This window comes from Bison bison, unplaced genomic scaffold (genome assembly GCF_000754665.1).
Source record: "Bison bison bison isolate TAMUID 2011002044 unplaced genomic scaffold, Bison_UMD1.0 scf7180017864239, whole genome shotgun sequence".
NCBI classification, from domain to species: domain Eukaryota; kingdom Metazoa; phylum Chordata; class Mammalia; order Artiodactyla; family Bovidae; genus Bison; species Bison bison.
Genome location: NW_011494811.1, coordinates 3337520 through 3350103, shown reverse-complemented (window position 1 = coordinate 3350103; position 12584 = coordinate 3337520). Strand labels below are relative to the sequence as shown.

At 41.1% G+C, this 12584-nt stretch overlaps 1 protein-coding gene across 2 annotated transcripts in view; it reads left to right on the top strand.

Moving 5' to 3' along the window:
• RAD51B (RAD51 paralog B) overlaps positions 1–12584 on the top strand; it is a 627537-nt gene that overhangs the window by 563660 nt on the left and 51293 nt on the right. For both annotated transcript variants that reach the window (XM_010846706.1, XM_010846705.1), the window contains exon 9: positions 6223–6326. In XM_010846706.1, coding sequence (XP_010845008.1) covers positions 6223–6326 — 104 coding nt within the window. The remainder of the gene's footprint in view (positions 1–6222; positions 6327–12584) is intronic.

The following is a 12584-nucleotide window of genomic DNA, read 5'->3' as shown; positions in this document are numbered from 1 at the left end:
TGGCTCTGACCCCTGTAAACATCTTTTGGACCCGGGCAACACCTACAGTTGTATCACCACTTTTTTTTGAGTGCGTAACTCATTAGCAACTCCTCAGTATTCACATGTAGCTCTTCCTTGGTGAACTTTCAAATTCAGGCTCAGTTCCTCCTATCACTTAGTGGGCATCGGAGCCACAAGCTTCTAGAGTTTGCTTGAAAAATGTAAACCTATTAACTTTGGCTTAAGCAAGATCGGATTAAGAATGTAAATCTGCTGCTAAAACAAATATATAACATAGTTCAAAGTTTAATAGTAATAACTTATTGACTATTTAACCACAGTTTCTGAAGCATCTTTTGGGTCTTCAACCTCGTGAATCAGGCACACTAATATAAATCAGACTTGGACTTGATCCTCTTAAAATATACATCAGAGGTGCTAAGAAAAGCACACAAGTAGCATGCCACAGGATAGAAAATGGCAGCAACATGAGAGCATAATATAAAGTGTCATGGGCATTTGAAGGAGGAAGGCATTATTTCTGTGATGACCAGGGAGGTGGCGTGTAAGAAGGAGTACTGAAGATGATGCGTGGGCATGGGAGGTGGGGCACACGAGAAAAGAGTGATTACATTGGAGCAGACAGAGTCTTTATGAAGTGGAATGGAGGGAAGACGTGCGCAGAGGCAGGTCGGACACAGCTGCACGAGCACCAATCTTAGGAATTTAGAACTCTTCAAAAGAACTCGGGGGCCGCCAAAAGTTTCTGAGCTTGCTGCTCGTAAGTGGAAGGGCAACACGCTTAGCTGTGTGCCTGGGCAGCTGAAACAAACAGTAGAATAAAGGATGTTTTCATAGGGAGAAACTCAGAGCAGCATGGTGACTGCAGCCATCCCCAGGTGAAAGTAATGTGCCTCTGATCTAGGATGGGGTAGAATGAACGGATGTAGGTGAGACATTTACAGTGAAGCGAACCTGACTTCACAGTTTATTGAAACTGAGAAGCACAGGAGAGGGAGACATTTTTTAAATGGAACTAAGGTTTCAAATCAGATTAACTAGAAGGCCAAAGAAGGAGGAGTAAATTTATACAGGAAGCGTATAAGCTTGATTTGAAGATACTGAGTTTATAGTACCCAAATTCATCATATTAGGCCTGCAGATCTTGTCGTTGAAAATGAGAGACAGGGGCTGAGGTAAGTGGGACACTAAGACAGAGGCTTAGAAGTCATTCCCCCTGGGGGTGTCATCCTTGTCAACAGTGAGGACATCCCGCATGGAGCAGACATTGCAAGCTTGGTGGGAATGAGTCATTTAACATGTTTAAAAATTGTTTTAAATAAACCAGCATTTTCTAATCAGAAGATTGTACTTAAAGTATTAGTTTTTAAAATAAGATCAAAAGATATGGGGACTTCCCTGGTGGCTCAGACAGTAAAGCATCTGTCTACGATGCAGGAGACCCAGGTTCAATCCCTGGGTTGGGAAGATCCCTTGGAGAAGGAAATGGCAATCCACTCCAGTACTATTGCCTGGAAAATCCCATGGACAGAGGAGCCTGGTGGGCTGAATTGTCTGATTCACCACCATCTCCACTATTCCCCATCATCTCCTAGCACTTAATATTAGACGGAAAGTGGATTAATAATTGCCTAGGGCTTCAAGACAGGAAGGAAGGGCTGCAGGCTTATGGCTAAGAGATCTGGAGTTTCTTCTGGGGGTGATGAAATGTTCCAAAGTTGATTGTAGTGATGGTTGATCAACTCTGAATATAGTAAAAACCATTGAACTGTACACTTTAAATGGGTGGATGGTACAACATGTGAGTTGTCTCAGCAAAGCTGTTTTGTAAAAATGCAAGAAAAAGGAACACCAGTGGCTATTGTCCTTGCAGTGTTGGCTTTCTTATAGCAGAAAATACTTCTCTGTTAGTGTGTCTTGATCAAAAATGGGGGAATGAAAGACGGACTGAGAGGTCCATGTATTTCAAGAAAAACGGGAGAGAGTACATCTCTTTGTGGTAGTAAAGACTTTTCTACGGGCTAAGATGCAGACACTTGGTCTCTTTATTAATATACATTACCTTCCTAGCCACTGAAGGCATGTGGGTGTTAGGGAAATAACTGCTCATGACCAGTTCTCCGAGATCCACCCACAACTAAGGAGAGAGAGAGAGGAAAAGCAGAGAAGGAAAAGGAATACTCAACATGATTGATACAAGGAGAAGCAAAGAGGCTAGTATATTGGATGCTGGAAGAAGCTTTATCAAATGCTGACAAGAGTTCAAGGAGGATGGAGACAGAGAAGTCAGGAGGTTACAGGACCATCCATCCAGAGAAATGGGGCCAGAGAGATGCAGATGCAGATGACAAAGCATTCAGAACACCTAGTCCTGAAGTTAGCAGTGTGATCAGATCAGCACACTCCAGATTATTTGTTTTCAAATTAATTCATTTGTGTTTTGAATTGTATATATGATGAACCAAGGTCACCCTAAATTTTATTCTCTCCTTCATTAAATTCTCCCTCAGTCTGAAACCCCAGATTTGTTGAAGCCCTAATGTGGATGATATCCAATTCCCATATCTGCTTGAACCAGAGAAAAATATGTGTTGTTGTTGTTTTTTTAACCCATGGCTTCTCACCATCGGCCCTGTTGTATCTGGGGCTGGATAATTTGTTATGTGGACTGGGCTGTGCATCACAAGGTGTGTAACAGCATCCCTGACCTCTACCCTCTGGACACTATAGCACTCATACCTCCATACTGCCCACAGAATCATTTCCAGCCTAGAACCACTGAACCGCATTTATCTGTTGCTGTATTTGAGTCCAGGAGTTATCAAATCCCCTATGAATATGCAGTGGAGGTGAGGAATAGATAAAGGAATTAGATCTGGTAGACAGAGTGTCTGAAGAACTATAGATGAGGTTTGTTACATTGTATGGGAGGCGGTGACCAAAACCATCCCAAAGAAAAAGAAATGCAAGAAGGCAAAGTGGTCGTCTGAGGAGGCCTTACAACTAGCTGAGAAAAGAGAAGAAAAAGGCAAGGGAGAAAGGGAAAGATATACCCAACTGAATACAGAGTTCCAGAGAATAGGAAGGAGAGATAAGAAAGCCTTCTTAAGTGAACAGTGCAAAGAAATAGAGGAAAACAATAGAATGGGAAAAACTAGAGATCGCTTCAAGAAAATTGGAGCTATCAAGGGAACATTAATGCAAGGATGGGCACAATAAAGGACAAAAACAGCAAAGACCTAACAGAAGCAAAAGAGATTAAGAAGAGGTGGCAAGAATACACAGAAGAACTGTACAAAAAAAGATCTTCATGACCCAGATAATCATGATGGTGTGATCACTCACCTAGAGCCAGACATCCGGGAGTACAAAGTCAAGTGGGCCTTAGGAAACATCACCATGAACAGAGTGAAGGTTATGGCAATCCAGCTGAGCTATTTCGAATCCTAAAAGATGATGCTGTTAGAGTGCTGCATTCAATATGTCAACAAATTTGGAAAACTCAGCAATGGCCACAGGACTGGAAAAGGTGAGTTTTCATTTCAATCCCAAAGAAAGGTAATGCCAAAGAATGTTCAAATTACCACAAAATTGAGTTCATTTCACACATTAACAAAGTAATGCTCAAAATCCTTCAAGCTAGACATGAATCCTTCAGCAGTACATGAACCAAGAACTTGCAGATGTACAAGCTGGATTTATAAAAGGCAGAGGAACCAGAGATCAAATTGCCAACATCCATTGGATCATAGAAAAAGCAAGAGAATTCCAGAAAAACATCTATTTCTGCTTCATTGACTACGCTAAAGCCTTTGACTGTGTGGATCACAACAAACTGGAAAATTCTTAAAGAGATGGGAGTATCAGACCACCTTACCTGTCTCCTGAGAAACCTATATGCAGGTCAAGAAGCAACAGCTAAAACTGGACATGGAACAATGATTTCCAGCCATGGCTGGGAACCCACTGGTGCTGCCTCCTGACCAAGCACTCTCACCAAGTGCTCGCATCCCTGATGGGGTTTGTGGCCCTGTTTATTACCATTCTTATGTCCAGGTGTGGGCCTGATTCCCTGTGGAAACCAGGGCTTCCATCACAGGGATTTTCCCTAAGCACAGGGTTAGGATCAACGTGGTCAGTAAATGTGCAAATGAACATTTTTTTAAAACACCAAAAAAAAAAAAAAGGGAAAGGAATACGTCAAGGCTGTATATTGTTACCCTGCTTGTTTAACTTCTATGCAGAGTACATCATGTGAAATGCTGGACTGGGTGAGTCCCAAGCTGGAATCAAGATTGCCAGGAGAAATATCAACAACCTCAGATATGCACATAATACCACTCTAATGGCAGAAAGTGAAAAGGAATTACGCAGCCTCTTGATGAGGGTGAAAGAGGAGAGTGGGAAAGCTGGCTTAAAACTCAATATTTAAAACTCTTAAGCTCATGGTGTCTCGTCCCATTGCTTCATGGCAAATAGATGGAGAAAAAGTGGAAACTGACAGATTTTCTTTTCTTGTGCTTCAGAATCACTGTGGATGATGACAGCAGCCATGAAATTAAAAGATGCTTCTCTTTGGAAGAAAAGCTATGACAAACCTAGAGAGTGTATTAAAAAGTGGAGACATCACTTTGCCGACAAAGGTCCATGTAGTCAAAGCTATGGTTTTTCCAGTAGTCATGTTCGGATGTGAAAGTTGGACCATAAAAGAAGGTTGAGTGCCTGAGGAATTGATGCTTTCAAACTGTGGTGCTGGAGAAGGCTCTTGAGAATCCCTTGGACACTGAGGAGATCAAATCAATCAATCCTTAAGGAAATCAACACTGAATATTCACTGGAAGGACTGATGCTGAAGCTTCAATACTTTGGCCACCTGATGCGAAGAGCCGACTCATTGGAAAAGATCTTGATGCTGGGAAAGATTGAGGGTAAGAGGAGAAGGGAGCAACACAGGAAGAGATGGTTGGATGGCATCACTGACTCAATAGACATGAGTTTGAGCAAATTCCAGGTATAGTGAAAGACAGGGAAATCTGGCATGCTGTAGTCCATGGGGTTGCATAGAGTTGAACATGACTGAGTGACTGAACAACAACAAGCTTAAGACCATGCAGAGTTGGGAGAACACCCTGAAAGATGGTGACCCAGAAAAGAGGACCAATTCCTATTTCACACAGAGGGTGAACATGAGATGATGCCATGAGCAGGCAACAAATGAGACATTCAAGGCCTCATTTTGCTTTAGTTGATTCAGTGGACTTCGGCCTTTTGGTACTTGGTCCCCTCATTGGAAAGAGATAGCATTTTGAGGACACAAGACAAACTACAAGTCCACATGCCCCCTCAGGCTAAGACCCATTTCATGGCCCAGGGCCAAAGTGAACACAGGAGCTTGGAGGAGACCTCAGAATGTGCTCCAGATGAGAGTCAGTGCTGACTTCTAAGTGATGGGACTTGTAAGCCTGCTGCTAACACAGAAAAGGGAGAAGTGCAGGAGTGGGTTCTTTCTAGTTATGTCAAAAGAGGTCAGTGATGCTCTGGAGATGTCAGAGGGTAGCTGAAATGCAACTTGGTATAGACTAGAAAGTCAGATAAAGTTTACTTCAGATCCTCCCCCTTATAGGAAAGTCTTAGAAGGTAAAAGAATGTTTCTCTTGGGATAAGAATGTCTAATACAGATTAGATATGAAATGATGAGATCTTCCAGATTCCTCTTTGGGGTTTATGTGTGTTCAGGTTGGAAAGGCATAGAAATTTTATATACATATGCCATCATTTCTATATTGATAAGGGAAACTGAATTAAGAGTCTTATCAACCTGGAAAAGTCTTACAACTTTATTAAACTAAGACTATTTCATAACAGGCTTGTATTCTGTGTCGTCAAGTTATGCCTTTCTGCCGTGGATGTTGAGTAGCTTGATTTATTATTAGCGATGGCTCCAACCTGCCTTGCACTGTAACCTCTTATTGATATATAACTGTTATCTCTGAGCCCAATGGTGGTTACTTTCACTGAGGCTGAAGGAAACCCATGCTGGTTTTTCTTTTTAGTCTCATATTCCTTAAGCCCTTGCTTCCTTCTTTCCTTCATCAACTTTTGTAGTAGTGACCTGGGCTCCCAAGTGCTGTCTGAGCAATGAACAGTGACTGGACTTTTGCTTAAGACCATGATGAGACTGGGTGTCCATAAGCATGCTTTCGTTCTGTTTCGTTTCAGGCACTTCTGGATCTAGCTGTTTGACAGCTGCGCTAGGAAACACCTGGAGTCACAGTGTGAACACCCGGCTGATTCTCCAGTACCTTGGTTCAGAGAGAAGACAGGTGAGTGCTTTGACAATGTTCTCTGACTGTCAAGGTCAGAGAACAAGATGTACCAGCAGTCTGGGTGTTCATCTTCTGAAAGCATTGGCCATGTTGTCTGTCCTGGGCCAACACTGTCAGAGGGTGGGTAAAGAAACCAGTCTCCCTACCCACCTCAATAGCAGTTCCAATAAACTGGGAAGATAAGTCACACACAAGGAAAAAAATACAAAAAATAGAGCGTTGACCCCTGATTTTTGCCAATAGCTTGGTGAGTGACCAAGGTTTCTACCCCTAAGGGATCTCCAACACTCTACCTCTAAAGGGTGAATAAATGATCATTTCTCTTAGCTAGTATTTGTTAAGGGCTAGATTATTTGTGTATAAATTAAGTAACGATGATGCTTTTTCTTGAGGTTAGGATGTTTTGAAATCCTTAGGCCACACAGACTCTGCTAAGTGAATACACTCTTCTCCAGATCCTGGGTACTTTTGCATTAACTCATAAACCAGTAGGTTAAAGTACTGAATGATGCCAGAAATTATCCAAAAGGATAATGACTCTCTCAGAACTCTATTAATTCTGTCTATCCTGGACTCAATTCCCCACCTGTATCCAGAAAGGTTACTTTTTACATCTTTCTTAATTCCCCCTCCCACTCCAAAGAAAGGAACACCACAGTTTGAGCCTTTCCATGAAAAGTTTCATAATTAGGAAGTTTATTTTTCCTGATATGTAACCTCAACTTTATCCTGCTATGTGGACCAGGCTCCATCTTGACTCTCCTACAAGCGGGAGAAAGAAGACAGGGGGATTATCCTGTTTTGTTGGATGGGGCAGAATTCAGAACCCAGACTTGCCCATCTTGCTAAATATATAACAAATCCAAGTTATTAATGAAAGAGGCATGAAGTATCATGATGGTGGTCCTGTCTGGAGAAGGTGGTAGGAAGGGAGTTGTTTCCCTTTACCTGCATTAAGTAAACTGGCTGTTTTTCAAGGAATCAGGAATCGTCAAAAACAGACATGAGTCTTTGCCTGTTGCAGACATGACTTTCTGAGTGCCCTTGGTTACAGACCAGAGACTTCTTAGTTTGCTCTGGACTGTGTAAATAACATTCCAGCTCGATGATTGAGTCGGCCATGTTCTGAGAAGATAGAGCTGCTTGTTTTCACTGAAGGGAACATTCTTGAGTGTTCAGGCCCTGGCCTGCTCATTACCTCAGTGATACCTTTTCCCTGATGACGTAAGTACTCTGGGTTCTAAATCCATTACTTCTCTTTCAGTGGAACATGTTAAAAAATGTTCCGGTAGAACCCAATTACCTTTGGTTTGTACCTTAAGTTATAAATCATGTTAAATAAACCCTGTTTACAGCCATCGGGGATACCATTAAGGATTGTCAAGCACTACTACCTAAACTCTAATTTGAGAAAGCAAAATTGCTTGTGTGCTTTCATTTTCATGGATCCTTAACTTTATGCCTTCAAAACTTGCAGTTTATCTCTGTTCTTGATTTTAGATGGTACACACAGATTTTTTGATTCAGTTTATTGTATAGGGTACCATGGATTCCAGGTTCCCAGATCCCAGTTTTAGTAATTCTACTTAGCATTTATTAGTAAATAAAGAGGTCAGAGCCACATTTTTCTTTTCCTTTTGTTTTAGTAAATTAACTAGTCATTTCTAGTTTGTCAGTGTCAACAGGAAGTAGCAGGCAGGCTACTGTTATTTGGTGAGTGGAGGGTTTGGGTGGCTCTTGGTTCTTGGCTCATAAGGTCAAATGCAGGCCACTAGTCACAAGAAGAACAGAAAGCAAAGCAGGGATAGATCAGTGACAGTCTATCAACTCCTATCCTATTAGATAGGTCAGCAGCGTTATCTTAATCTACAAGGGACAACTTGTTACCATCATTACTAATCCGTCGAGTGGACTTAATGTTTTTGAATCATGTTTGCACACAATAATCGGAAATTAAAGTAAAATATGACCAGTGTTAAAATGGCCAACCCAAGCAAAAGAATGTACATTTAATTAATTTATAGAAATGTATGTGACTTTTGGGACCAGTTGTTAAATGTGTGGCCTAACAACCAGGATAAATGTTGGTACTGAAAACATGTCTCTATTTGATGACCTTATCTTGCCTTAGCAAAGGGGGTACCTAGTGATTCACTGAACCTTTCCTGTGATCTTACTTCCCGATCAAATAGAAAAGCCATATGCAAGCCAAACTTTTTCTGGGATATGGGCACAAAATAACATTTGAAAGCCACCTTTTAAGGTAATTGCACAAAATATTTCCTTCTAACTCAATTTAGGAGGAGAATTTGCCTGGATCATTCTAGTACGGGCAAAGCCATGGAGCACCAGCTACTTAGGGAAGATACCAGGATAGCTTTTTTTTTTTTTTTAATGCACAGGTAGAGGCCACTAGACCAAAGGATCAAGGTTATAGAATAAGGATTATGTTTTATCCCCTTTCTATGACACTGAGCTCTACAACAGGGCTCTTGAATGTGAGGCTTAGTCTGAGACCACAGAGCTGGAAGGGGGTCAGGTCAAGCTGAGCAGATCCGCAAGCCGATTAACCCGAAAGTTGAATTGTATAGTCCAAGGCAAGGAGTCCGCCATGGGTGATTATTTTCTTTACACCCTGGAAACTTTGTAAAATTATATAACCAGGAAAGAAATCTCCTTATCAGGGCACAAGCCAAGTTAATTCTCTTGTTTATTCTGCTTCGGGGTTGCAAAAAAAAAAAAAAAAAACCCTTTTAAGAAGCTGGGAAACATTTTCTTTTGGACTAATTTAGCTTTTTTTTCCATTTGACTTTTATTTACTCTTTCCCTCCTCTCCTTCAATCTTGCCCCACCCTTTTTGCAGCATTTTTATTCTTACCAAAGACATGTCCTTAGAGTTAAAATGGCCTCTACTAGGTGTTTTGGTTTTTTTTTTTTTTTTCTTTTTAATGCTCAAAAATATGCTTTGGTCTACTGTATGCATGGCGTGGGGATGTAAAGAAGTAGAAGACACAGCCCCTGCCTTCAGGGTTCTTCCAGTCTAGTACAGGAGATGAACCAAAATGCAGTGAGTCAGTTAAAAAGCAGACTCACACTGAGGGCCTGTCACAGGCAGTGTTTGATTTGTGATCTAATAAGTGGTTAAAAACGATAACTGCTTTGAAGCCAGAGGAAGGTGAACTCCTCGGAGGCACATTCGTCTTTTCAGGAGAAGGTGGGACTTGAGTATCACTTTAAATCATCATTTCTCAAGCCCTGGCTGCACCTCCCACTCACCACAGGAACATTTACAAAATACCAATGCCAGGGCTGCACCCCAACCAAGTAAATCAAAATCTCTACTGATGGGGCCAAGAGTTGGTGTTCATTTTATTTATAACACTCCCTCCAGTGCTTCTACTGTGCAGCCAAGGTTGAAAATCTCTGCCTTAAATAGATCAAATTAGGTGAGTGAAAAAGGAAGGGAAAGATGTGGGAGGGAAGTCAAACAGCAAAAGAAGAGAAACAGAACGACAGGTCACGTGTTCAGAAGATCCGGGCTGAGGTTTGCCTTTTAACAAGAGCAGAGGGTTTGGGTCACACATTCATTTGATACACCTTTATTTAATCACCTCTTGTCTGCCAATTTGTGTGTAAGATGCTAGGATTCAAAGTGTAAGTGGATGTCCTGTAGTTGTTCACAGATAAACATCTAAAGAGAACATGCTGTACCAGCATCATGCATCCGGTGAGCATAGAGGAGGTGGCGGCTGCTACAACGAAGGAAAACCATGAATGAGGCAGTGGCACCCAGAATGGATTGGCTAAGGACTACTTTGGGGCAGCTCTTATAGTAACCAGGTGCCTTGTAACAAGGGACTGGAAAAGTTAGAAGGAGGGAGGTTATACTTGAAAGAATGATGAAAAAACTTGATGAAATATTCATACTATTTCTCATCAGATCCTCATGTAGTCTGTTCATACAAACCACATATGGGATTATATAAATTTTTAAGTGCCCTGGAAGGAGTAATGAAGTAAATTAATCCCAACTAAGCTTCACACCCCCTTGATGAAATAAATATTATGACTCTCTTATTTCAACAAATTGGAGAGAGGTAACTTTTTCATATAGGAGGTTTATTTAAATGGACTTTATAATAATATTTTCATCTTCTGCTTAGAAGGCACTCTGAAGTTTCAGAACACTGGAGGGAAGAGCCTAAAGACCAATCCTGTTACTCAAACTCTGATTCTTACTTGAATCCTTAGGCTTTTTTGAAGTCCCTGGTTATTTTGCATCTTGAAGGTATTTGGTGTTTCCTTTCTGGTGACGGAATTCTTCACTCAGTATCCATTTTGTGTTTTGAAAGACTCAAACCCCATCACTGTGAAGATTTTGTAATGCATGCATGCTCAATCTTGTCCAACTCTTTGTGACCCTGTGAAGGCTGTGACTGAATCTTAACTGTGTACCCTCAGAGGCAAGACAAGTGCTTGACACTCACACATTCAATGCATGTATTTTGAGAAAGAAAAAAGAAAAAGAAACTCCTTATATCCACACATGAATGCAGTCTTGAGGAAGAAAGATATACTGCTTATTTAGAATCACTCTTCCCCATAGAATTTGAGTTTTCCACTGTAAAAGTTCCTTTAAATTGTTAGTAATAGTCATTTTTAAAGATGAGCATCAAATCAATTCAAGCAGATACTTCTATAGATATACTGTAAGAATACTGAGTATAGGAATATCTTTTTGCAGAACCCGCCTGCTGGGGGCTGTAGGAGAGTGGGAGCCAGGCTTCCCTTGAAATCCTAGTTGGAATTCCTTTGTGTAAGCAAGCCAGAGGCCTAAACACAGACCCAGGCGGAGCACAGGAGTCCTGCAGCTGCTCCCAGGGAACAGGCAGCCAGGGGACTTTGGCCTCTGGGAAGGATAAGAAATCTTTGCTGCTATCTTCCATAGGTCTTAAGTTCTCTACTCTGTGGTTGGAAAGGCTTAATGAAGGACTGAAAAACTGAAAGAAAAGATGATAAATCTTTTCTCCCAGATAAACTGAAGGGCAGATTTGGGGCAAGAATGTCAAACATATATCCCTATTCACCCAAACAAAGACAGAGATTGGAAATGATGTTTTGCCTGATGTTAAGTCAGTTTTAACTTTTCAACTTTCAACTTTCAAGTCAGTTTTATAAACCTTTATGAACCTCTACCTTTGTAAAATGGTCCAGGGCACTCATCTTGTTTGTTCCTTTATTTTCTGCCCCAACTCATTTGCTTTTCTTAAGCAAAGAGACGTTTTTTTGTTGTTGTTGTTTTCAGTGGTGACTCGATCCAGCCAGAAGAGAAGTTTGGCTGGGCTGCAGAGGTGGGAGAAATGTCTTTTTAAGCATAAATATCTGCAGAAATAGCAAAGGGCACAGAGAATCCCAGCCAAGTACATTGCCATGGGTATAAATGTTCCTCCCTTTCAGAGCCCCTCATGTGTGAAGTCTAACCCACTGCTCACACTCTTCCATCGGAAGTGTTCTAACAGCTATTGAGAATCTGGGAGAATGTATGAAAGGGGACCCCAAAATAGGGACTTTAAAGAGGATTCTTTTTTCAGGTCACCAGGTAAGTGTATTAAAATCTAAGGAAATCGCACCTTAAAGTAGACAGTAGCAGCAAATGAATGCAGTGAACTAAGACTCTCGGAGCAGAAAGACAGGTTCTGACCTAGAAAGGGTAACTCACATACCCAAGTGCACACTTCCTGTTTCTATCTTCACGTTCGAAATAAGAATATAATTATCCTTCCCACCACTTAACCAAAAAAACGTAAATTCCATAGGGCTCCCTTTGAAAAAAATCAGTGTGCTCCCAAAATCACTCCTTGTGAATGGGCTAAAGTAGAGAAAACTTTTCCCTTTTCCAATGAAGAGGTTCCATTGGAAACTGACAGTTTAAAATGTACTTTGCACAACTGCCCCCAGGCTTCTGATGGGGGTGCCCCTTTCAGATACTTTGTACATGAAAGACCACAGACCTCTGCTGAGGAAAAGTACCCATGTCCCTAGGAGATTTTGAGCCACTTGAGGTCAACAGAAGTTTAAAGAAAAATCAAACCAAAGCAAGAGTTGGGGAACCAGCATAAAGTTTTAAATGTCTTTTTTTTTTTTCAGTCAAATAGAGTTGCAAAATTAATTGTTGCCACCCTTTAAAAAGGGTTAAAATACCATTAACACCAGAAAGTAGAAAGAATACATCTGTGAATAAAGAATACTGCTGTA